The sequence below is a fragment of the Phascolarctos cinereus genome, unplaced genomic scaffold (genome assembly GCF_003287225.1).
Source record: "Phascolarctos cinereus isolate Bilbo 61053 unplaced genomic scaffold, phaCin_HiC Scaffold_4;HRSCAF=312, whole genome shotgun sequence".
NCBI classification, from domain to species: Eukaryota; Metazoa; Chordata; class Mammalia; order Diprotodontia; family Phascolarctidae; genus Phascolarctos; species Phascolarctos cinereus.
Window position 1 is genome coordinate 705999970 of NW_027555847.1, and position 26089 is coordinate 706026058.

The 26089-nt window shown below is 41.6% G+C and overlaps 1 protein-coding gene across 1 annotated transcript in view; it reads right to left on the reverse strand.

Annotated features, from left to right (window-relative positions):
* Positions 1–26089, reverse strand: part of NOS1 (nitric oxide synthase 1) — a 140355-nt gene that overhangs the window by 59825 nt on the left and 54441 nt on the right. The window contains 5 exon segments of the mRNA XM_021007998.2: positions 210–301; positions 2454–2616; positions 3605–3750; positions 6917–7045; positions 24097–24223. Of these exon segments, the coding sequence (XP_020863657.1) occupies positions 210–301; positions 2454–2616; positions 3605–3750; positions 6917–7045; positions 24097–24223 (657 nt within the window).

Sequence of the window (26089 nt, forward strand, 5' to 3'; positions counted from 1 at the left end):
AGCCTTGTACATGACAGAGGACCAGCATTGTTATCTCCATTTTACAGACGAAAAAACCGAGATTCAGAGAGATTAAGCTTAGCTAACACAGTTCATCAGAGGCAGGGTAACAATTCAAACCCAGATTTCTGGATTCAAGTCCAGTTTTCCTTCTATTCCACAACAAAACATGTTATGTTTTTCTAGCTCAGCATCCCTTCTGAACTCACCTGAGGTTCCCTTTATTTGTTGCATACTTGACATGATTGCAAATGTAGTTAAACATCCCGTGGGCTGTGGTACAGTCTCGTGCATCAAACACCTGAAAGAAAAGCATTGTAGAATGATTTTCTCCTTCTCTGTTGATTCCTTCAACCCAGACCTATCCTTTTATTCTATTTTCTTCTACCTTTTTTTCCCCTTAATCATTATTCTCACTATTATGCATTTTAAACATCAGCATAGGACCACAGGACCAAGCAGTGAAAAGGAGTGTGGATTATTGTTTATCATTTATTATACTGTTCTAATCTAACTTTACATGGCTAGAGATTGTTTGAAACTAAATATTGCCCTGACAAATTTCTAGTCACGTAAAGTTAGATTTGAACAGTATAATAAGTGATAAATAATCCATATGACTTCAAAGATGAACTAGTCTGTAGAGGAATAACTTGACCAATAAAACCCATGAAATGTATTTTGCAAGCATCACAGAAGATCATGGATTTAACACTGAAGCAAACCTTTAGAGACCAACCTTCTCATTTTAAAGATGAGGAAACCAAGGCCCAGAGAGATTAAATGACTTGTCTAAGGCAATACTACTACTAATTATAATCATCATAATAATGGTAATTAGCATTTATGTAGCACATCAAAATTTGCAAAGCACTTTATAAATATCTCATTTTATCAACTTTGGGAGGTTGGTGTTGTTATCATCCTCATTGTAGAGATGAAGAAACTGAGGTAGATGGAAGTCAAGTGACTCACCTAGGATCATACAGTTAGCAAGTGTCTGAGGTAGGATTTGAACTCGGGTTTTCTTGGCTACAGGTCCAGAGTTCTAAACTTCTCTGGCACCTGGCTGCAGGTATGCCCTTAGAAACGTGCTAGTCGCTCCTGTTAGGTCTCCTCTTCGACTTTATTTTATGGTCCATTTATCTCTGTTCATGGACATGGATTTAAATCTTGGCTCTGCCACTTGCAGATCTGTGACTTTGGTTTAAGTCACTTTCCCACTCTGGGTCCTCGGTTTCCTCATTTGTGAAATAAGGAGGTTGGACTCACTGACCCCTAAGGTCCTTTCCCTCCTTAAATCTATGAGCCTCCATATTACATTTCTTTCCATCATATAGGTGATCATAAAATCATAGCTCTAGAACCAGGAGAGACCTCAGAGGCTGTCTAGCTCAAGCCCCTCATTTTACAGAGGAGGAAACTGAGGCCTAGAGACAGGAAGGGACTTGCTCAGGGTCACAGAGTTGGGATTTGAACCCCACTTCTCCAACCTCCAATCTAGCAGCCTTTTCCCTGAACTGCTCTTTGTTAGAGTCAGTCAGTGTTTCCTCTATCTTGGTTCTGCTGTCTTTGTCTCACATTATTTCATAAAGTTCTTTCTAGATTTCTTTTTATTCCTCATAGTGATTTATTCCATGATCTTGATACAGACATGATTTGTTCAACCATTTAGACTTAACCTTCTAGGTGCCTGGGGCCATGTTGGAGCACTTTCTTATTATAGTCTTCAATGTAAGGTCCCACTGCTCCTTCCTCTCATCAAATCCCATTGTCATCCAGATCTGGGGAAGGAGGGAGGGAGGGAGAAGGAGAGGGAGAGGCAAAAGGAGAGAGAGAGGGAGAGAAAGGAGAGGAGGGAAGAAAGAGAGAAGACAGAAAAAGAGAGGGGGCAGAAGAGGGAAGAAAGAGAGATAAAAGAGAGAAGGGGGGGGAGAGAAGAAGGAAGAGAGACCGGAGAGAGAGAGGGAAAGGGAGAGAGAGGGAGAAGAAAAGAGAGAGGGAGAGAGAGAGAAAGAAGAGGAGAGGAGAGAAAGTGTATTGTGTGTATATGAGAGAGAGAGGAGAGAAAGAGAGAGAGAGAGAAAGAGAAGAGACAGAGAGAAGAGACAAAAAGAGAGAGGGGGAGAGAGATGGAGAAGAGAGAGAAATAAAAGAGAGAGAAAGAGGGGAGGGAGAGAAGAGGTAAGCAAGAGGAGGAAGAGAGAGAGAGAGGGGAGGGAGGGAGAGAGAGAAAGAGAGAGAGAGAAGAGAAGAGAGAGGGAGAGAGAGAAAGAAGAGAGGGAAGTGTATTGTGTGTATATAAGAGAGAAAAGGAGAGAGAGACAGAGACAGAAAGACAGACACACACAGACAGAGAGACAGAGACAGAGAGAGAGACAGAGATAGGGACACACACACACACACACACACACACACACACACACACACACACACACAGACCTGGCACTCACCTGCAGCTTGGACCACTGGATCCTGCCCACACAGCGAGAAGCATTTCTCCAGGCATGTTTAGCTCCATAGATCAGCTCTGTGTCCTTCAGCTGGTAGGTGCTGGTGGTTTCTATCTCCCTGTTCACTTCTTCCAGTCTATCTGTGTGGGCTTTGGAGCCAAATCTGAGTGGGAAGAACAGATGGGGGAGGAGGGGGGGAAGTCACTGATATGACCTAGCAGTGGCAGGGTTCACACGTGCTGTCCAGAGATGCACAATGTTTTGTCCTCAGTTTAACCATACGCTAGAAAGTCAGAGACATTGAGGCTCTCACATCGGTTAGCAGCTGACTATTCCTCACCCTAGCCACCCCCTCCTTTCTTCAGCACTTTAAGGGTCTGTAATTCTGCTGGGTTTGTTGGAGAGGTACTGTGTTAAAGTGGCTGCACAGTTGGCCTCAGAGTTGGGAGTCCTGCTTCAAGTCCGGCCTTCAATGTATATGGTTTGTGTCATCCTGGCCAAATCACTGCATCTCAGGTGCCCCAGGCACCAATCTTAAAACTGTAAGTTGTAGAGCAGCAGCTCATCCCTGTTGGTAGAAGAAATTTCCATACCAGGAGTTCCTGATCCTGGTAAAATTTCAGTCCAAAAATTTTGTTGGTGTAAGTACTCCCCTCCCTTCCCTCCATCCCAATTCAGATTGCAATCCCTCTATATTTTAGTCTTTGGGAGCTGGGGTCATTGAAAAATTAATTACTCCATGATCCACTTGGGGATTAGGTAAGTTCTAAGACCAGCTTGGTTGGTCTCCAGACCCTAAATATACAGTTCACCACTAGGTCTTCACTCAGACTTGACAGAACTTCTGTCTCACTGGCATAGATTTCTAGAACTGGGAGTCATTTGTAAATCATAATGAGTCATCAAAGGAGGATGTCAAATAGTAGAGGATACCTCTCCTACCTGATAGAAAACCTCATGATCCCCAGGGTTTTTTCCTTTCTTTCATTCATTCAACAACCATTTATTAAAAGAAGAGCCCTGTGCTGGGGGAGACAACTTAGCTACTTAAGGTCCCTGTTCTCATGGAGCTTAACCATCAAGCCAGGGGATAAGACAACAACCCAGAACATTGTGTTAAGTACACCAGATAACGTGCAACTTCTACTTGCCTCTTTATAGATGAATAGTATTGATCAATGAACTCTTTGGCCAAGGGAAAGAGTTGTTCTTTTGTCCGGATATCCTCAGGCTTCCGTATATGTTGGGAGGGGAACATGATAGAACCCATGCAAATCTGCCCAGTGCAAGCTGTGTTCTAGAGAGAAAGGAGAGAAACAGAGTAAGGATTCTGCCAATGAAATATGGATAGTGAATGCTTTTGTTTGGCTTGTCTTCCCCCCATTAGAATGTAAGCTCCTTGAGGGCAGAGACTGTCCTCTTCTCTTCTCTTCTCTTCTCTTCTCTTCTCTTCTCTTCTCTTCTCTTCTCTTCTCTTCTCTTCTCTTTTCTTCTCTTCTCTTCTCTTCTCTCTTCTCTTCTCTTCTCTCTTCTCTCTCTTCTCTTCTCTTCTCTTCCTTCTCTCTCTTCTCTTCCCTTCCTTCTTTCTTCTCTTCTCTTCTCTTCTCTCTCTTCTCTTCTCTTCTCTCTTCTCTTCTTCCCTTCTCTTTTTTTTCTTCTTTCCTTTCCCAATACTTAGTCTTGCATTTGGCACATAGTAAATATGTAATAAGAACTTGTGGTCTGCTTGCCTGCCTATGGCCAAACTGAGGGCCCTGATGGTCATGGAGGCATATGCTTGGGTCCCTGATTGTTAAGCCAGATTTTAGCAGCATCAGCCAGCCTCACAAAATTGTCAAAGGTAAGTTGATATGGGGGGGGGAAGAACAAAAACAAACCTTCTTCTTGGAGTCAGGGGTCTGGGTTTGAATCCTGGTTCTGAAATTTACTAGCCTAACACTTATAGTGGGTGAGTTTGAACCTCAGTTTCCTCATCTGCATAACAAGAAAAATAATATTTGCTCATCTACCTCACAGAAAGAAGGGCTTTGCAAACTGCAACACGCTATAGAAATATGCATAGATTTAGAACCAGAAAGAACCACAGGGGCCATCTGGTTCAATTGTATCATTTTACAGATAATTTTACAAAGCAATTGAGTCCCAGAGAGGTTAAGATTTGCCAAAGGTCACACAGGGAGTAATCTGCAGAGTCTAGATTAGAACCCAAATCAGAAGCAAATTCAATGCCTTTTTTATTCTACCATGGTCATCCCATAAGGAGACAAGGCTGTGTTAAGATAGGTATGTCATCCAGGAACATGGAAGGGAGTGTCTCTTTGGACTCTGCCCTAGTCATATCGTATCTAGTCTGGAAGGACCTAAATAAGTGATCATCTGGTCTGACCTCTTCATTTTACCAAAGTAGAAAAATACAAAAAAGCTTGATTTCCCCACTGAGGAGAAATTGTTTGCCCAGCATCACACAGCTAGTGGTAAAGTCTGTATGAGCATTCAGCTCCCCTTATTGCACTCGCCTGTGCTTTTTGTACTATGCCACACTGCTGCTGCTTGGAGGTGGTACTTGGTAACATTCTGGGCACCATATCTGAGAAACAACATGGATAAGATGGAGAATTTTGGAGGACAGTAACCAAGATGGTGAAGGCCCTCCAGTTTATACCGCATGAGATCTATCCAAAAATCCTGGATTTGGAGTCAGAGGATCTGGGTTCAAACCCTGGCCCTGTCACCCTGGTGACCTTGGACAAATCATGCACTGTTATGGGCCTCAGTTTCTTCATCTGTTAAACTAGATGAATTGCAAAGTCTTTTTTTTTAGCTCTTGATTTATGATCCTCTGAATTGGGGATGTTCAGCCTGGATAAGGAAGACTGAATAGGGACTTGATAGGCATCCTTGAACATCTGAAGGTCTGCTCTGTGGAAGGTGGATTACACTTGTTAAACCAAGTAGGTAGAACCAGGTGCAAAGGTGGGAGGGAGTTATACAGAGGCAACATTGATATCAAGAAAAGCTTCCTAATCGTTAGAGCTGTCCAAAATTGAACTGGACTGTCTCTTAACTTTGTATTGGGATATAATTGGAATGGGGGAGGTAGAAGGTTTCCCTTTACTGAAATTCTTCCCACAAAGGCTGGATGACCACTTACTGAGGATGAATTTTTCTTTTTTTATTTAAAAAATTTTTTTGAGGATGGATTTTTAGGTATGGCGTGGATTAGACATCCTCCAAGGTACCTTTCCTGCTCTAAAAGTGTGATTCTATAAGGAGATTTCCTCCCTAGGGAGAGGAAGGAATTCTCTTAGGGCATCACTAAATGACATGTTGGGGGTTCTAACACAGCTCATTTAACATAGCCAGAGGGGAAGGCAGGGAGGCCCTTACTTTCTAAGAATAACTTACTCAATTACTGTCTCTATGGAACAGGGCCATGGTTACTGAACATTTTTTGCCCAGGACTGTGAAGCAAGGGGAGTTGAATTCTCAGCAGGGCTCTGCCACTAACTACCTAGGTGATATTGGGCAAATAATTTCCTTTCAGTGGGCCTCAGTTTCCACTTTTGTAAAATGAAGTGGTAAGACCAGGTTATTCCTTAGGTCTCATCTGGCTCAAACATGCTGTGATTTTATGAAACCACTTAGCAACATCTTTCCTAAAATGTGGTGCCTAGAACTGAGCACTGTGGTCCAGACATAGTTTGAGTTAGACAATGGAAGCGGTTGAGTGAAAGGTAAATGAGATTGGTAGAAGTGAGTCCATAGGCAATAGGGAAGATTCCTAATTAGAATAATTAGAATTATCTTCCAGGGTTGTTTCAAGGATCAAATGAGATAATATTTGAAAAGTACTTTGCAAACAATTAAAGCGCTATATAAATGTTAGCTGTTGTGATGATGATGATGATGATGATGATGTAGGAAGGTTAGTCAAGCAGAAAGTGTTGCGGGGAGAGAGAGAGAGGAAGTAGGGAAATCAGTTAGGACACAGGTTTGAAAACAGCCCTGGTGTAAGGTGATAATGGCTTGAACTAGGAAGATGGTGGTGTTGTTTGTCCTTTGTTTTTGAAGAGGACCAATGACATAGTGGGGTGCTGTCTTGACTTGTGCATGAATTGGATTTAAGTGAGGCAGAATTGCATGAAGTCCTCAGCCTCACTCTCCCTTCTAGAGTCATTGAAGTTCAGTGGCAGGACAGAAGTCAGGATGACTAGTGATGGCCTGGGGTTCAGTGGATGACCTTGGGGTCTTTGATGCCTTATCAAAGTCTAAGTGCTCCACAGCACCTGCTTCAGCCACCTTCATGGCCACTGAAACAAATTATTCTCATCCTCTCATTCTGCCAGGGGAAGTCTTCACCTGCTTGGGGTAGACATCCCCCCCCCCACTCACCAATGGGTTTGAGGCTTGTTACAAGGAGGAAGAGATCCCTAGGCAGAGATCTTATAGGAGGGCTTGCTTACCAAGGTGCTCTTGAGGTGGAGCGTGTCATTGAGGACCACATCTGTTTCCCAGTTCTTGACTTTGAGAAAGCGAGGACATTTGGTAGGACTGCCATTCTTGGTGGGTGACTGTCTTCCCGAGGTTGGGGGCTAGAAAAAAGAACAAAGATGGTGCATCAGAGAGTAGAATCCGGGGGCAATTAGTGGAAATTATTTTTCTGGAAGGTGGGGCAGCTAGATGGGGCAGTGGATAGAGGGCTGGGCTTGGAGTCAGGAAGACTCACCTCCCTGGGTTTCAATCTGGTCTCAGACACTTATTAGCTAGCTGTGTGACCCTGGGCAAGTCATTTAACCCTGTTTGCCTCAGTTCTCTCATCTGCAAAATGAGCTAGAGAAGGAAATGGCAAACCACTCCACTATCTTTGCCAAAATAATCCCAAATGCAATCATGGTGAGTCTGAAAAGACTGAACAACAATGACATTTTTCTGGATACCAGTGTGATATAACAGAAAGAACACTTGGTCTGGGGTTAAGGGACCTGGATTAAATCTTGACTCTGCGTGACCTTGGGCAAATCATTTAACTTTCCTGGACTTTAGCTTCTCCAACAGAAAAATGAAGGTATTGGACTCAGCAGGCTTTGAGGTTCCTTCCAACACTAGATCTATGATTCTATGATATTGTGTAAGACCCTTAATGTCTCAGGGCTTCAGGCTGGGATGGGATGACCTCCAATTTCTCTTCCAACTCTCACTCCATAGCTCTAGCATTTCTAGCATTCTGGTAGAGAGTACATTGGATTTGAATGCCTGGGTTCAAATCCTGACTCTGCTACTTACCACCTATATTACCTTGGGCAAGTCACTTCACTTCTCTGAGACTCAGTTTCCTTCTTTGTAAAATGGGAAAATTGGACTAGATCAGAGATTCTTCCCCTTTTTCGTGTTATGGGCTCCTTAGACCTGGTGAAGCCTACGTTCTAGCTCTCAGACTTATTTCACAATTCGCAAAATAAGATCACAAAGGAAACAATTATATTGAAATACATTTTTTAAATATTAAAAAAACAAGTTCTCTCTATATATACATATATATACCTACATACATACATATATGTGTATATATATGTGCATATATATATGTGCATATATATATACAACCCAAGTTTGTGGACCTCAGGTAAGAATCTCTGTACTAATACCCTTTGACCCAGCAATGCCACTTCTATGGCTGTATCCCAAAGAGATCATAAAAATGGGAAAAGGACATATGTGTACAAAAATATTTATAGTAGCTCTTTCTGTTGTAGTAAAGAAATGGAAAATTGAGGGGATGCCCATCAATTGGGTAATGGCTGAACAAGTTGTGGTATATGAATGTAATGGAATATTATTGTGCCATAAGAAATGATGAGCAGGCAGACTTCAGAAAAATCTGGGAAAGACTTGAATGAACTGATGCAGAGTGAAATGAGTAGAACCAGGAGAACATTGTACACAGTAACAACAACATTGTGAGATGACTGACTTTGATAGACTTAGCTCTTCTCAGTAATGCAAGGATCTAAGACATCTCCAAAAGATGCATGATAGAAAATGCTATCCATATTCAGAGAAAGAATTATGAAGTCTGAAAGCATCTTATTTGCCTTTTTTTCTGTTTTGTTTTGTTTTGTTTCTTCTTTCTTGTGGTTCCTCCTATTGGTTCTAATTCTTCTTTACAACATGACTAATGTGAAAATATCTTTAACAGGAATATATTTGTTGAGCCTATATAAGATTGCATACTGTCTTGTGGAGGGAGGTGGGGAGGGAAGGGAGAAAATTTAAAACTCAAAAGCTTATGGAAGTGAATGTTGAAAACTAAAAATTAATAAATTAATTAAAAAAAATTTCTGCACTAGATCATCTTTATGGCTTCTTCCAGTTTGAGATCCTGCTCTGTTGGACCCCTAAGAAAACATATAAACCAGCTCCCCCAACCAATACCAACAAGGAGAATATGACTCTCTCATAGCATTTATCATTTGCCTTGTATTGCATCCAAGACTTCATTTCTCCTATTAGACCATAGGGTCCTTGAAGACAAGAACCATGTCTCATTAAACTCTTCATACCAAGGGCCTTTATACCATCATGCCTTTTACCTACTGGGCACTTGATTAAACATTGAATGTGATAGGTATCAAAAGGTTAAGGTATAGTTTGGGGGAAGTTCCTGCCAGCTCTAAATACATGATCTTAAAATTAAATGAAAAAAAAATTAAATATATGATCCTACGGTTCTGTTCCATCACTCAGCACCTACACTTATCAGTTATGTGACCATAGATATCACCTTCCCTTCTTTGAGGTTCTTTGGGAAAATCGTGGGTTGGACTCAGTGACCCCACGGTCTGGATCAGCTCTAAATCTATATTCTTTTCTACTTGGACAGAAGCTTCTCTCATTACTCCTTATCTCAACATCTTGGGCAAATCACTGAGGAATTATGGGATTTTTTTCCCTCCTCTATAAATAAAGGGGCTCAGACTAGATGACCTCTAAGGTCCTTCCCAACTCTAGGTCTAATTTCCTATGAACAGTTCAGCAAATATTGGGGAAGCAGGAAGTTCTGGGTGCTGGGGGTACAAAAGTGAAAATAAAACAGCATCATCCCTGCCCTCAAGGAGTTTACAGTCTAGTGTAGCTGAGGAAGGGGTGAATTCTCATGTACTCGAAGAGCTCACAACTCACAGTGACTTAAGAAAGATGAAGAGGGCATGCTCATTGCTAACTCAGTGGAATTAGGGACAGCCTCATAGAAGAAGGGGATCCTCTTCTGGGATCTCAGAGGAAGAAAGAATGGGAGGTCAAGAGGCAGAGATGAAGTCAAGGGTGGGGTGGTGGTGGTGGTGGTATCTCTTCTAGGCATGGATGGATCAGACAAAAGGAATGCTGTTTGGCTGGGGAGTATGTGAAAGGGAGAAAGTTTAAAAAAATGAATTTGGAACCACACTGTGTAGTAGGGTCATGAATGAATGAATGAAAAAAAAATTCATATGCACTTGTCAAGCATTGTGAACACAAATCCTAAAAGCAAAATAACCCTACTTTCAAAGACATCCCATTCTAATAGGGGATGCAAGACATTTAACCCAAATATCAAGCAAAAGAGTTAATGCTTTTTAAAGCAGACATTGGGGAGCCCCTGAAAGTTGTTGAGAGAGAAAATGACCTAATTATTACTCTCTATGCGTGGAGACCATCTTCTGGGCTTATTCTCAGTGTGTCAAGCAGGTTGTGTGCTGCTTGCTTTCCTGTGTTTGATTTTTTTTTCTTAGCCAGAGGTCAGGTTTCTGGAGGATTCTCCTGGGCTATCAGATTATGGGATCTCTGGGTTCCTTTCTATAAGTCAGAAGCCACAATTCAGACAGATAACCAGGGAAGAGAACAGTCTGAATTAGTAAGCACAGAATATTTGTAATGAAATGGCGCTCATTCATTTTTTTTTTCAGAAGCAAAACAGATGCCCACCAACAGGAGAATGACTAAATTAGTAGTGGTACATGAATGAAATGGAATATTGTTGCACTATGGGAGAGGAAGAAGAAGAATTAAGAGAAGCATGGGAAGACTTATATGCACTGATGCAAAATGAACTAAGCAGAGCCAGGAAAACAATAGACACAATTAATTCAATAATTTATGTGGAAGGAAGAAACAACAAAAATCCTGAAATCGAATGTTGAGTGTAATAATGATCAAGCTAGGCCATGAAGAAGAGATGAAAAAATTCACTTTCCCCCCGTTCTTGGAAGAGATAGGGGACTACAGGTATAGAACATCGCATACGTGTTGTTTAGTTTTGAGGAATTACTTTTTTCTTCTCCCCTCTTTTAAAAATATTTGCTAAAAGGTATGGCTCTCTGGGAGAGGAAGGAGGTGTATTTGGAAATAGTGGTGATGTAAAATTGAAATCTATAAAATATTTTTAAAAGAAGTATAGCCCATTCATTAATTAAGCAACATTTATTAAATGCCTACTATGTTCAGACCACTGTGTGAGGCACTGAGAGGGATTTTTTTTTGGACTAGATCTGTAATTTCATTGATATAAAGAACTTCCAGTGAAGAAATTCCCTTAGCACATGCTCTGTAACTTGTAGGCAACTGCCTAGGGCCTTAGAAGTTAAATAGTTTGCCCATAGTCAGTATATTTCAGAGGCAGGACTTAGGTACTGTCTTAAGAGACTGATATGGATACACAGGGAACTCTCTAACCAACTTAGGTTTTAAATGTCCAGAAATTGGAAGCTGGGTCAAGTAAGAGGATAAATGAAAGAACAAGGAACAGTCATTTAAAAATAGCATCAGAAATGTTAAATCTCAGGGGAAGCTGATGCTGGTGAAAAAAGCTAAGGATAAAAAGGGTTTTTTTTAAGCTATATTGGGAGAAAATGGAGTTTAAGGGGAGAGATAGGACCTTGAATTGGCATGGATGGAATGATGACAGTGGACAACAGAAAGCAGAGATGCTTGATTTTTATTTTGCATCTGTGTTCTCTGCCAAGAAGAGTGACCTTTGCCCTTGAAGGACAGAGCAAAAATGGCTAAAGGGAGTTGATAGTCAAGATACGTAAGGAAAGAGTAAGAGATCAGCTAGCTGTTCTGGATGAATTCAAGTAGTCTGGCTCTGCTGAATTTCATTCATGGGTACTGAAAGCATTTGAAGATACAATTATCCAGCCATTGTCAATGAGAAGTGAAGGACTATGGAAAGAGGGAGAGGTACCATAAGATAATATTTGTAAAGCATTTTAGCATAGCACCTAGCATAAGGTAGGTGCTTAAGAAATGATGGTTAAAAATATTGGAAAAGAGTAAATGTTACTCTAATTTTTAAGAAAGAAAGAGAACAGGCTTCAAACTATATGCCAGGGAATTTGCATGTGAATCCTGGGGAAATTCTAGCAAAGTCCATTAAAGAAATTGTTAGTGAATATCCAGAAAGGGAAGCAGTAATTATTGGCTCTATCGAGAATGCTAGATCGTACCAGACTAACCTCATTTCCTCTTTTTTAACAGGCTTACTGAACTAATAGAGAAAAGGAATTCAATGGATACATTTTACCTAGATTTTAGCAAAGCTTTTGACAAAGTATCTCACGTCATTTTTGTGGAGAAGATGGAGAGATGTGGAGTAGAGGGTAATACAATGAGACAGGTTTAGAAGTGATTGGGTATGGGGCAGCTAGGTGGAGTAGTGGATAGAGCTCCAGCCTTGGAGTTAGTGGGACCTAAGTTCAAATCCGACCTCAGACATTTGATACTTACTAGCTATGTGAGTCTGGGCAAGTCACGTAACCCAATTGCCTCACAAGAAAAAGAAGTGATTGGGTAGATAGACTCAGTAATTGTTAGTGGTTCAAGGTCAATATGATAGGAGGTCTCCAGTGGAGTGTCCCAAGGATCTGTGCTTGGCCCTCGGCTATTTAAGATTTTTATCAGTGACTTGCATAAAGGTATAAATGGTATGTTTATCACATTTGCAGATGATATGAATCTGGGAGGGATGGCTAACACAGTGGATGATAGAACTGGGAACTTGGCAGGTAGGGCATTAGGTTGAATCTAAGATGAAGTTCCATAGGGAATAACACAAAGTCGTACTCTTACAACTTCGTAAGTACCAAAATGAGGGAGATATGATTGGGCAACAATTCTTCTAAAAAGATCTAGGAGTTTCGATGGACTACAAGCTCAATGAGTCAACTGTGTTGAGTCAGTAAGTCAATATGGCAGCCAAGAAAGCTGATATCATCTTGGGCTTATGTTGGGTTTCTACAGCGAGGTAAGATTCCCACTGTAGTCCATTCTCATCAGACCTCATCTGGAGGACTATGTTCCAATCTGAGTGCCATAGTTTAAGAAGGACATTGATAAGTGGGACAGTATACAGAGGAGGGGGACCAGGATGGTGAGAGACCTTGAATCTATGTCTATGAGGACTGGTTGAAGAAACTGGGGATGTTTAGTCTGGAGAAGAGAAGACTCAGAGAAAACATGAGGGATGTCTCTAAGTTGCTGAAGAGCTGTCATATACAGAGTGGAATGGGCTGACTCAAAGGATGATGTCATTGACAATCTTCAAGAAGAGACTGGATGACTCCTTGGGTGGATATGTTAGAGTAGGTAGTTTTTTCATCTTCAGGTTAGACGAGATAGCCAGTGAAGTGTCTTCCAGCTCTTGGACTGTGTCACTTGATTCCAGATCTCCTGGATTTTGAGGCAGGCTCTCTATTTTTCATGAGGTAATATTTGTAAACATGCTCAGCACAGTGCCTGGTGCACAGTAGGCACTTAATTATGCTTCCTGCCTTGCCTTCCTTTTCCATTTCTTATTAAACAGGAAACACAGAATCAGAGAATTTCAGAAATGGAAGAGACCACAGATACCACCTAGTCTAACTCATGTCTGAGAAAGAACACTCACCGAATGTTCACTCCACCTGTATTTGAAGATGATAGGATCAGAGATTTAGAGCTGGGAGATATAGTATATTCACACACATGTATGTGCATACACATACACACATGTATACATGCAACAAGGCATGTATACATATACACATACATACATACACATATACATTATAATCTCTCCCATTAGAATGTAAACTTGAGGGCAGGAACTGTTTTTGCTTTTACTCTGCATCCCTAGCACTTAGCAGTGTCTATTACATAATGCTTAATAAATGTTTGTTGATTAACTAATTGGAAGGGATATTGGGGGGTCACTTAGTCCAACCCTCTCATTTTACAAAAGGGGAAACTGAGGCACAGTACTATGAAGGGTCCTGCTTAAGTCTATCAGTTTACAAAATGGCAGAGCTGGGGTTGAACACTTAACTTTTGACTATAAAACTCAAGGATATTGTTCAGTGAAGCTTTAGCCTCTGATGGTCTACTACCACCAAATAGGAAGATAGTTCAGGGGAGCTATCCCTCCATGCTCCAGGGCACTTGGCTGTTTTGGGGAGGTCTGTAGAGAAGACAGTCAGCCCTGGGTGGGTGAGCATGGCAGGAGGCACTTGTGTTGGGTGTGGCCCTGTGGGTGGGCATCAGAGAGCCATCGTTTGCCATGAAGCAAAGGGGTGGGCACCCTTCCAGCTAGAGAGATAGCAAGCCTAATAAAAGAGGCCATCTGTTGAAGTTCCAGATGTGTATGGGGTGATCATTAAAGAGGTGCGTAATTGGCGACCAGGGGAAGAATGGTCTCCGCCCATCAGCCCTCAGTTTCATGGGCTTGCACACTCAAAACCAGACATTAACAGGGCCTCTGGCAGGGCTGTTTTACTTAACGGCTTTGATGTTTTAATTAGGCAGCAGTGATATTAAGTGACTCAAGAGTGGGACAAATGGAGAGATTAATATAGTAGTCACAGGCCTGCATGGGCACTATGCAAACAACTTGACAAGGGGTGCCTGGCAGAGGTGCCACCGTAAGAGGGCAGATTAGGGACACTTGTGAAAGTATTATGTGAACATCAGACTGGAGTGGGCCAGGTGCCCTGCCTGAGACTCTTTGGATTTGCATCCAAAGTAGAAACAATGGAAGCCTTTCAGGTGGACAGTGGCATTGTCTCCGGGGCTCAATGGGTCGCTGTCAATGGGTGAGTGGATGGGATCACTCCAAGTGATGTGTCTGACTTTGAAAAACAGAAATGGAACCCTGGGGGACTTAAAGAGCCTGGGGAAATTCAGTCATGGTACTCCATTCTGATCAAATCCAACAAGCATTTATACTATTTCTACTATGTGCTAAGTACTGTGCCAGGCTCAAGAGAGACAAAAATGTGAAGGCCTTGGAACTACAGGTCTGGCAGAGTCCCTGCAAGAAACAAGCCAGTATAAAAATTTTGAGGTGACTCAAAGATGTTTGTAAGATGTTTTGCAAACCTTAAAGTGTATATAAATGTGTTCTATCCACTCATAATTAATATATCCATTTCCCTCTCTTCCCATCCATCCATCCATCCATCCATCCATCCATCCATCCATCCATCCATCTCTCTTATGTATCTATTTATCCATTCCTCCATCCATTATCTATCTATCTATCTATCTATCTATCTATCTATCTATCTATCTATCTATCTATCTATTTGTCTGTCTGTCTATCTATCTATCTATCTATCTATCTATCTATCTATCTATCTATCTATCTATCTATCTATTCCTTAACTTTATCTATCCATCTATCTATCTATCTATCTATCTATCTATCTATCTATCTATCTATCTATCTATCTATCATCTATCTATCTATCTACCTACCTACCTATCTATCTAGTTCCTCAATATAATATCCTATCTCTAGTCTCTGAAATTTGCTGTTTCTATTCCCCATCCTGGAATACTATCCCCACTTCTGCCTCTTAGAATCCCTAGCTTCCTTCAAAGTCCAGCTGCCTTCTATGTGAGACCTTTCCTAATTTCTGCCCCAAGTCCCAACAGCTAGTTATCTCCACTTCCACAAATCATGTTGCATTTATTTTGTCTATTAAGTGAGCAGGACCTGTATTAGGTGAGTAAGACAGGACGGAGAACTGATTTTGGAAGCAGGGAGACTTGAGTTCAAATCTTACACCTAACATATAGCCATGGGCAAGTCATTTAACTTAATGTTCTAGACAACTCTCTAAAACTATGAATTGTGGAGATGGCAATGATTTACATTGGTAGAGGGAATTTCCACATTAGTGAGTGTCTTGTATCAAAGGAATTATATCACATTTCCAAACCCTATCCTTACGTTTTATAATATACTTATATGTAAATATTTCATTTTCCCCAACAGAAAGTAAACTATATTAGGTCAAGGGTGGTTTTGTGTTTTCATACCCCTACTGCTTAGCACAGTGCTTGACACAAAGTAGGCACTTAACAAAGGTTTGTTGATAGGCAGGCAGGTCAATAGATAGATAGATGGATGATAGATAGATAGATAGATAGATAGATAGATAGATAGATAGATAGATAGATAGATGAAGGAATGGATACATGGATAGATAGATGATAGATACCAATATAGATAGGTAGACAGATCATAGATTGATAGAGGTAGATAGGTAGACAGATGACAGATTAGATAAATAATTAAATATAGATGGATGGGTGGACAGACATCCTACCTGCCTTTTATCACTTTGATAATCATCATTTTTATCAATCATATTATCAAAATGATCATTTTTGGTACCAAATTCTAGGGTTCACACATCAGGGAAACTCAGAAGTCATTGAGTTCAACCCATGTCTGAGCAGGAGTCCCTTCTACAAAACCCCTTAAAAATGTTCATGCGGGTCAGCTTTAAGGGCAGCATTAAGAGGGAGCCCACTGTACCTCGAGGCTACCCATTCTGCTCTGGAATAGTTCGAATTGTTAGGATGTCTTCTGTACATCAAGTTTATACTTGTGTTTCCTCAACTTCCGACCATTGTTCTCACTTCTGTCCTCTGAGGACAAAACGACTAAGTCTCATCCTTCTTCCATTTGACAGATCTTCAAGTAACTTTAAGATCTTGATTACAGAATGTAAGAGCTTAATGGGCCAGCCCTACAGAGATCATCTATTCCACCCCTTAGCAAGCATTCCCTCCTATCCAATCTCAGGCTGAAGACTTCCAGTGATGGGAAAGATATTCCCTTCCAAGGCAGCCCCCATCACTTTTGGATAGGTCCCCTTGTTAAGAAGTTTACCCTGATGGAGCCCACATATGCCACTCTTTGACTTCAATCCATTGGTCCTGCTTCTGCCATTGGGAACAAAGTGGAACAAATTTGATCCCTCTTCCAGATGACAGCCCCTTCAAATACTGGAAGCCCATTGAATATCCGCTTTCTTTACCCTTGAGTCATCTTTTCTGTACTCTAAACATCTCTAATTTCTTCATATTCTTTCTAATGTCATTTACTCTTTCCAAAAATCCTTGGGGAGCCTGAAATAAGATATTCTTCTCCCTCAGTCATATAGCTATGTACAACTGTATTCTGATGGATATGTGCCCTCATCAACTCTGGAGTATTTATCAATGGTGCAGCTTGCAACCTCCCCCCCTCCCACCTGCCAGCCCATCCTGTGTGACTCTCATCCGTGTCTCCCTTCCTCCACCCCCCATAAATCTGCCTCAGAAGGTATACCACATCTAAGAAGATCATTCAGGGGTTGCTTAGGAGTCTTGGTAACCAGCAGCTAATTTGGAAACAAGAAAACAAAGAGGAATACAGGGATGGCTCAGTCCCAGTGTGCTGACCTAGTTATTCTGACAGTATAGATGCCTTAGGGTGTGGCTACTAGGTCAAAGAATTTAAAGCTGTCTGAGACCTAATCTTACTCTTTCATTTTATATATGAGGAATCTGAGATCCGGATATGAGAAGCAATGTGCCCAAGGTGACCCAATTAGTAAACAGCAGAACTGGGCTGAATATGAACCTTGGTCCTCGAGAGATTGTTCCAAAGCACCATTTTGACTGATTGGAAATACACAGGCTGATCTTGGAAGAAGTGTTTGGAGGGTTCTAACTGCAGGTTCTATTGTGGCTGGCTGGCACCATCCTACATTGAATTAAAATGCTATTCAAATAAATAGTGAAGAAAATACATGGAAATGGCAGGAGGGCTGAACCCAAACACTGCTAGGCATAAACACAACTTCCTGGCTACACCCTGGCTCTGATCTATTAGCACAATATGGCTCAGAAGCTAAGTTTTCTGTGGGACATCAAAGGTTACCATCAGGGGAAATGAAAAATGTCACCAAAGGTTTAGGATAAGCCTTGACCAATGATTTTAGAAAAGGAAGAAGCTGATCTGGATTCATTCCTAAAAAGTCATCATCATGCCTCTCATTAATGGTGAATACTGAGGGCCTGCCTGAACCCTGAAAGCTTCCCAAAGAACAACGTGGAGTCTCATAGATCTAATGACTTATAAAGACCCTGTCTAGCTTCAAATTCGTGATCCTATGAATCACTCGACTTTTTCTGCGCTTCATCTATCAGTGAGGAGCTTAGACTAAATGGCTTCTGAGGCACCTTTCAGTTTGAGAGGGATAGTGGGAATTCTATTATTTAATATGGGTTGGACTACATGGCTACTGAGGTGCCTTCCAACTCTTGAATTCTGTGATTCTGTGAAATCCACGAACCTGTGAAACCCATGAACCTCCGTATCTCCTCTAAAATGAAGGGATTGGATGAGATGACCTATGTGCCTTCTAGCTCCAAATCTGAGACTTTTCATAGGTTGTCAAGTTAGAAATCCTTTACTTGTCAGCCATGATCCAATTGATCTGAGGAAGTTATCTAATACCCTTTAGCCCTGCTCCTTCCCTACCAAGGCTACCATGACACTCCCTGGGAAAACCCCTGACTATATAAGGCTCAAAATTCCTTTTTCTCTGAGTGATTAACCACGATGACAAGATTTGGGTCTTGAATTTATAGCAGTATAGATTCAAAGCGAGGAGGGACCTTAGAGGTCATTTAGTCCAACCCCTTCATTTTACAGATGGGAAAACTGACACCCAGAGAAAGGAAGTGACTTTCCAACATGTGTCACAGGTGATACATGGCAGAGCCAGGATTCAAATCTAGGTCACCTGGGTCCAATGGTATTTCCACCATAACACTTTGCCTCCACATCCCCAGGTCACCTGAGGAAAAGAGTACGAGTAAGAAGAGGAGGATTCCCAAATGAGCCAACCTGGGATAAGAGGCTGTCCAGCTCTGGGGATAAGCAGGATCAAGGGAAAGCCAGAAGGATGGAATAGGGGGGTGGATAGAGCAGCTTATATCTGGGGATTTGGGAAGCTCTCATATAGACATTAATCTCAGAACACAGGATATTTCTAAAATGCTTAGGGAAGTAGTGTCAAAAAGCTTAGGAAAGAGAGTCAGGGTTGTTTTGCTCAAGGGATAGATTTTAAGGAAATCAATGGAGACTCTGGGATGTTACTTCATTTGGCCAGTGAAAGCGGCTGACTCAGATGGGAGAAAAATACATAGGTCCAGATAGTAGCTATTCTAGCTCAATGTCTTTACTCTCTCTCTCTCTGTCTCTCTGTCTCTCTGTCTCTATCTCTCTCTCTGTCTCTGTCTCTCTCTGTCTCTCTCTCTCTGTCTCTCTCTCTCTCTGTCTCTCTCTGTCTCTCTCTCTCTCTCTCTCTCTCTCTCTCTCTCTCTCTCTCTCTCTCTCTCTCTTCACATATGTAACCTGGATAGAACAAAAACTTCTAGAGGGTGTGTTCAGCATCTGATTATGTTCAAGAGGTCTGTTGTGTGTGCAAGAGTGACCATTGACTTTGGAGTCAGAAGACCTGGGTCTGCATTCCCACGCTGCCTCTAACTAGCTGGGTGATCTTAGACAAATACTGAACCTCTTTGAAACTCAGTTTCCTTCATCTATAAAATGGCCATAATCATCACCCTCCTTTGGTCTTCAGTTTCCTCATCTGTAAAATGAGGCATTAGAATACTGTTTCCTCCAGTGCTAAATTTACAAATCTCTCTGTGCCTCAGTTTCTTCAGAGGTGAAAGGAATAAGTTGGTCTAGATGTCCACTAAGATCTCTCCCACCTGTGAATCAATGTTCCTGTAATTAGGTAAGATGTGCAAGTGCTTTGAAAACTATAAAATGCTATCTTAAAGTAAGTTATTATGCTTTCATACTCAGAGTCAGAAAGCCTGGGTTCAAGTCCAGGCTCTGACACTAGCTGCCAAGAGCAAATAGTTACGTTTCTCTAAATTTCTATTTTCTTATATGTAAAATGGGCATAATAACTATTGTACCACCTAACTTATGGAGTTTATGTTGCTGTGAAGTGCTCTATGAGACCTCATTATTATTTATCCTAAATTCTAAATGAGACTATGAGATCTCCTTATTATTATTATTATTATTTTTCATTATTATTATTTTGTTCTCAACTTATATATAGTGGAGTATTGATTCAAATGGTCCTGGGACTAGTTACTTTTCCAACTATTGTTTATTATTGATGGTATTGATGTGAAGATAAGTTTGATTTTATTTTTGGGTGAGGCAATCAGGGTTAAGTGACTTGCCCAGGGTCACACAGGAAAAATTTGATTTTGAAGCTTTGAATCTTTCCCTTCTGATAGACTGGATTTTCATCCACCTTTTAAAAAATATTGAAAACAGACCTATTCAGGCTCCTGTTTCCTGTCTATCTGGCTGTCCCTTTCTACTGCTAGCAAAGCTATTTCTGGCTGGGTGATGATTCCTTAGATAGAAATGAACAATAATATCCCTTTGACCCTATAGAGAGCAGAAAAGAAGATAGTACACACAAATGACACCCACCGCCAACTTTTATCCTGGACTTGGACTTCCTGGAGTGGCAAAGGTAATGCTAATACCACCTGGAAATATGGAAATGCCTCTAAACAGATTTTGACATTTTGAAGCTGACACTAGTCCATTATTTCCCTGGGGGATGAGGAAATGTCATGGTTCTGATGAGGTGTTATGTATAAGCGTGTGTGTGTGTGTGTGTGTGTGTGTGTGTGTGTGTGTGTGTGTGAAAGAGAGAGAGAGAGAGAGAGAGAGAGAGAGAGAGAGAGAGAGAGAGAGAGAGAGAGAGAGAGAATGAGTCTAATTTAATAGTTGCACGTTCTAAGCATCATGGTCAAATATAAAGCACAGAGTGGCTGGGTGGGACCAGGATGTCACACATCTTCACTGAGAACAGGCTGGGTGTGGGGAGGCTCTCCCTCTTCTCTCATTCCTCTGACATTTACTCCCTAACCCACCTCCCAGCTTAATTCCACTGCAGGCAGGGATTGATTTGAAGTCAATTATCATCAGAAAACAGATGTTGTCCAGACAGCTGCAGTTCTCTCCCCATTCTTACCACAGGTCCCCAAAGAGATGAAAGCAGCCTTCTGTGATGGGATGCCACCCATTGGAGAAAGTCATGTAAGGACTCCATCCCAACCAATGCTAACAAAAGGAAAGTGTCACCAGGCTAACAGAAAAATGGCCTTCTCTGGCATCTCTTAACTTGAAAGTTTTCACCAGAGGTAGAAAATGACCTGAGCTTAGGTTGTTTCCATCAATTATGCATGCGAAAGTGCTACTGTAAAAACATGAGATGATACTGGTAGATACCTCACTGGACTGGGAGTTGAGGAAATTTGGGTTCAAATCCTCCCTCCATCTAGATACCTATTTGCTGTCTACAGATGAGTTGTTTAACCCTCAAGGCCTCTGTCCTAAATTTATAAGACTACAGCTTGGAGTAATGGATAAAGAGCCAGCCTTAGGGTCAGGATGCCCTGGGGTAGCTAACATCCCACCTTGGAGGCAAGCACCTCTAAGTGGCCCAGGCACCAACAGAAGATTGGAGAGGCGGTGGGAATGGGCTGTTGGTAGAGGGAGCTTGTTCAATAGGGAGCTGGTTCCTTACACCATTTAAATCATAGGTCCAGTCCCAGTTCTTCAAATTATTGTTGCTGCTGCTAAGTTGTTTCTGACTCTTCAGGACCCCATCTGGAGTTTTCTTGGCAAAGATATCAGAGCAGTTTGCCTTTTCCTTTTCCAGCTCATTTTACAGATGAGGAAAGTGAGGCAAACAGAGTTAAATGACTTGCCCAGGGTCACCCAGCTAGCAAGTGTCTGAGGCTGGATTTGAACTCAGGAAGATGAGTTTTCCTGACTGCAGGGGATGTACTCTATTCACTGCAGCATCACCTAGCTACCTCAGCTCCTTAAATAATAATGATAATAACTGACATTTGTAGAACACCCTAAGGGTTGCAAAGTATTTTATATATGTGTGTGCATGTGTGCATATATGTCTATGTATGTATGTGTGTGTATATATATACATATACATACATACACACAAATACTCATTTGCTCTCCATAGCAACCCAGAAGGTAAATAATACTATAGTCCTCTGGATCTAGTTTTGAAAAATCATGTTTGTGACCCTGGGCAAATCACAACCTCTCAGTGCTTTAGGCAACTTTCAATAGTTGTGGAAAAGGTGCTGATCTGTACCTGTAGAGGGAGTTTCCTCCCTTGGGAGGTCCCTATGCCAATGAAATCACAGATCCAGTCTCAAACCCCTATAAATACCTAGCCACAGCTAGGTACCTAGTTAGAGCTAGATGCACAAGCTATGCACCAGAACTGGTCAGTGCATCTCATTACTCGTGGAACAAAGAATTATGAGGCATATGTAGTCTCATGACAACCACACAAGGTAGGTGGATTCTGTGGGTATTATTTTTATAAAGGAGGAAATTGAGGCAGGGAGAAGTTGAATGGTTTGTCCAGGAGCCCATAGCTAGTAAGGGACAACTAGGTGGCACGGTGGGTAGAGCACATGGCCTGAAGGGAAGAAGACTCATCTTCCTGAGTTCAAATGTGGCCCTGGATACTTATAAGCTGTGTGACCCTGGGTGAGTCATTTCACCCTGTTTGCTTCATTTTTCTCAGCTGTAAAATGAGCTGGAGAAGGAAAGGGCAAACCACAAGAAACCCCCAAATGGGGTCATGAAAAGCCGGCCACAACTGAGATGATTTAATAGCAGCAACCATAGCTTCTGAGGCAATACTTGGACTCTGGTCTTCTTGACTCCAAACCTAGTACTCTATCTGGGGCCTCAGCAGGCATCCAGTCCAACCTCCTACCTGAACTGCAGTCCCCTCAACAGCATCTTTGACAAGTGGTCACCCAGCTTCCATTAGAATACCTTCAAGGACGGGCAGCTCACCACCTCCTAAGGCAGACTTTCTCACTTTTTGGACAGCTGCTATTGTTAGAATATTATTTTTCCTGACATCCATATGAAATCCAACTGCCTGCAACTTCCACCCACTGCTTCTGCAGAACAAGACTTTTCCCTGCTTCACACGACAACTTTGAAAACGTGGATCGTGTTTTCCCCTCAGGCCCTCTTTTCTCTGTAGACAATCTTCTTACGGCTTGTGAGTTCCTTGAGGTCAGAGATCGTCTTTGTCCAAGCTTTGTCCAAGCTATGCCCAGCTCAGCACAGTGCTTGGCACATACTAGGTGCTTAATAAAAATTAAGTGATGGATTGATATGGCATGCCCTCCAGGCCTCTTATCATGCAGGCCACCATTCCTTGAATGGGTTACATTTGGTCCATGTCTTTCCTAAAATGTGGCACCTGGACCTGAACAAAGTAGATTAAGGATCAAAGGCAAGCCTAGCCTGGAGGCAGCATGATTTAGCAGAAGAAGACTCAGTCAGAGAACTTGCTTTCAAATCCCAGGTGCGTTATTTACTACCTTCGTGATTTCGGCCAAATTACTCTACGTATCTGGGCCTCAAGTACCCTACCCGTAAAATGAATGTGCTTAAACTAGATCTTCTCTAAGGACCTTCTAACCTCTGACATCCTCTTTTCTAAGGCCCCTCCCAGCTTTGATATTCCCTGTTCTAAGGTCCTTCCCAGCTCTGACATTCCTTGTTCTGAGGCCCCTCCCAGATTTGACATTCCCTGTTCTAAGGTCCCTCTCAGGTCTGACATTCTGTTCTAAGGTCCTTCCCAGGTCTGACTAGAAAGAAAAGCTGAAGAATCATAAAGCATTGACGATCTGCAATAAATATGTATTTACTTCCAGAAATGTTTCTGACAGGGTGATACCCTCCAATGACCTAGACCTGAGGGACAACTCAGGCCAGGCAGCTGTTTCTTAGCCTCTCGTATTCTATACATTTCCATAAAGTATAATGCTATATTTATTAATTATCTACCATGGTAGGAGTTCCAACTAAGTCATGGTCTCTGAAAGCTTACAGTCTCTAGTGGAGTGGACTTGGATACAACAAACATATTAGAACATATTTCTTTCTTTCTTTCTTTCTTTCTTTCTTTCTTTCTTTCTTTCTTTCTTTCTTTCTTTCTTTCTTTCTTTCTCTCTTTCTTTCTCTCTCTCTCTCTCTCTCTTTCTTTCTCTCTTTCTCTCTCTCTTTGTCTGTCTGTCTGTCTGTCTGTCTGTCTCTCTCTCTCTCTCTCTTTCTGTATACATGACTCTAGGTGTAACTCAATTTGGTTCAATTCATTCTGGTTCCAGTTTAGTTTAATTTGACAAATATTTTATCAAACACTTATTCCATGTGAGGCACTCAGTCCCTATTAGCAAAGACCCTTACCTGTTCCTTTTCTGAATATGGGTTGTTCAAGACAACGGGCACGTTGTTCTTCCCCCACAAATCATTGAAGACACGATCATTCTCCATCCCAAGCGGCAGAAGCTTGTGGGACTTTCCTTCCAAGTCTCTGAAAATGAGAATGTAGGGGATAGGGATTAGGGGGATGGAATGGGAGACATCAGAGTTGTCTCAACCTGGAGGTACTAAGAATAGGTCTTTGGGGCTCATCTTTCATAGAATCATAAAACGTGATAGTTGAAAGTGATCTCAGTTTTCACTTAACTCTAGTCCAACTCACGTACAGAAAAGGAATTCTCACTAGAACATTCAACAAGCATCCACCTAGACTCTGCTTGAAGTCTTTCAAGGAAGGGAAACCTCTTAAGCCATCCCATTCTGCTTGTGCACAGCTCTTATTGTTAGAAAGTTTTTCTTCTACTTCCATGGTCTTGAATCAATGAGTGAACGAGCACCTATCAGGGACCTGTTGTGTTCCAGTCACTATATTAGATGCTAAGGACAAAAAATGAAAGTCTCTGCTCTCATGGACCTTACATTTTACTGAGCTCATCACAATATGTGCACAATCAATAACTCTATAGGCATTTATTAAATACTTACTATGTGCCAGGCACAAGGCAAGGTGTTGGGTATAGAATGACAAAGAATGAAGCAATCTTCCCTCAAGGAGCTCCATTGGATTCAAACACATTGATATACACTATATATGCATATGGGCATATATATATATGCATACATATATGTACATACATACATATATATGTATATACACACATATATGATAGATAAATGGTAATTGTTTAGGGGAAGGGATGAACAGCTGGGGATTAGGGTGTGATCAGGAAAGGCTTTCTGCAGAAGGTGGATCTTAAGCCAAGTCTTGGAGGAGCCAAGGGATTCTAAGACTTTAAAGGACCCTTCACAGAATCAGAGGGCAATGAGATGGTGTGTGGTACAAAAGAATTTTGGATGATTTTCATCAGGAAACTGAGTTCAAGTCCCTGTTCTTGCCAGCTATGTGATTGTGGATAAATTACCAGTTTGATCCTTATTTTCCTTGTCTGTAAAATCTTGAAGGGTTTGTAAGCCTACAATTGCTATTGAAATGTGAGGGTTTTTTGTTTTTTGTTTTTTTGCTTTTTGGTGAGGCAAGTGGGGTTAAATGACTTTCCCAGGGTCACACAGTTAGTAAGTGCCATGTGTCTGAGACTGGATTTGAACTCATGTCCTCCTGACTCTAAGGCTAGATAGAGCTCTATCCACTGGGCCACTTAGCTTCCCCTTGAAATTTGAGTTATTAACTCTGAGAGGTCACTTGTAAAGTACCATCAACAAAAGGAATTAAAGAAATTTAAATTGTTAGAGGAAAGGAGGTGGGGAAAATAAGTCAACTTGGCAATGTTTTATTTAGCATAGGATCAAAGGATCATAGCTTTAGAGGCAGAAGGGACTTTAGACACCATCTAGTCTAATCTGTTCATTTTGCATGTAAAGAAACTGAGGCCCAGAGAGGTTACATATCTTGCCCAAGTCACACAGGAGGGAAATGATAGAGCTGGGATTTAAACTCAAGGCTTCTGTTCTAATCAGCCATCTTTCTATGCTACGTGCCTCCAAGACCTAACCTTTATGACCTTTTTCCCACATGAACTTAGAGACATCAAATTGGGAAGACTCTTACAGATTTCTCCTCTGACCCCCTTCAATTGACATGTAATGAAACTTTGGTTTGGGGCATATCCAGATCACTTAATATGGAGGCATTCATTTGGAAACACCAGGGACTTGCTCCTTGGGGAAGGTGTTCCATATTCCCCTACCATGTGGGTGGGAAGAGCCTCTTTCCATTGGCTTGATAGTTAGAATTGGCTGTATTTAAAACTGCCAGACTGAAACAATCTCTCTCCAGTGACATAAGGATATGTGTGACGGTCTTATTGACCCATAGCATGGGCACCATGAACTGATCTGG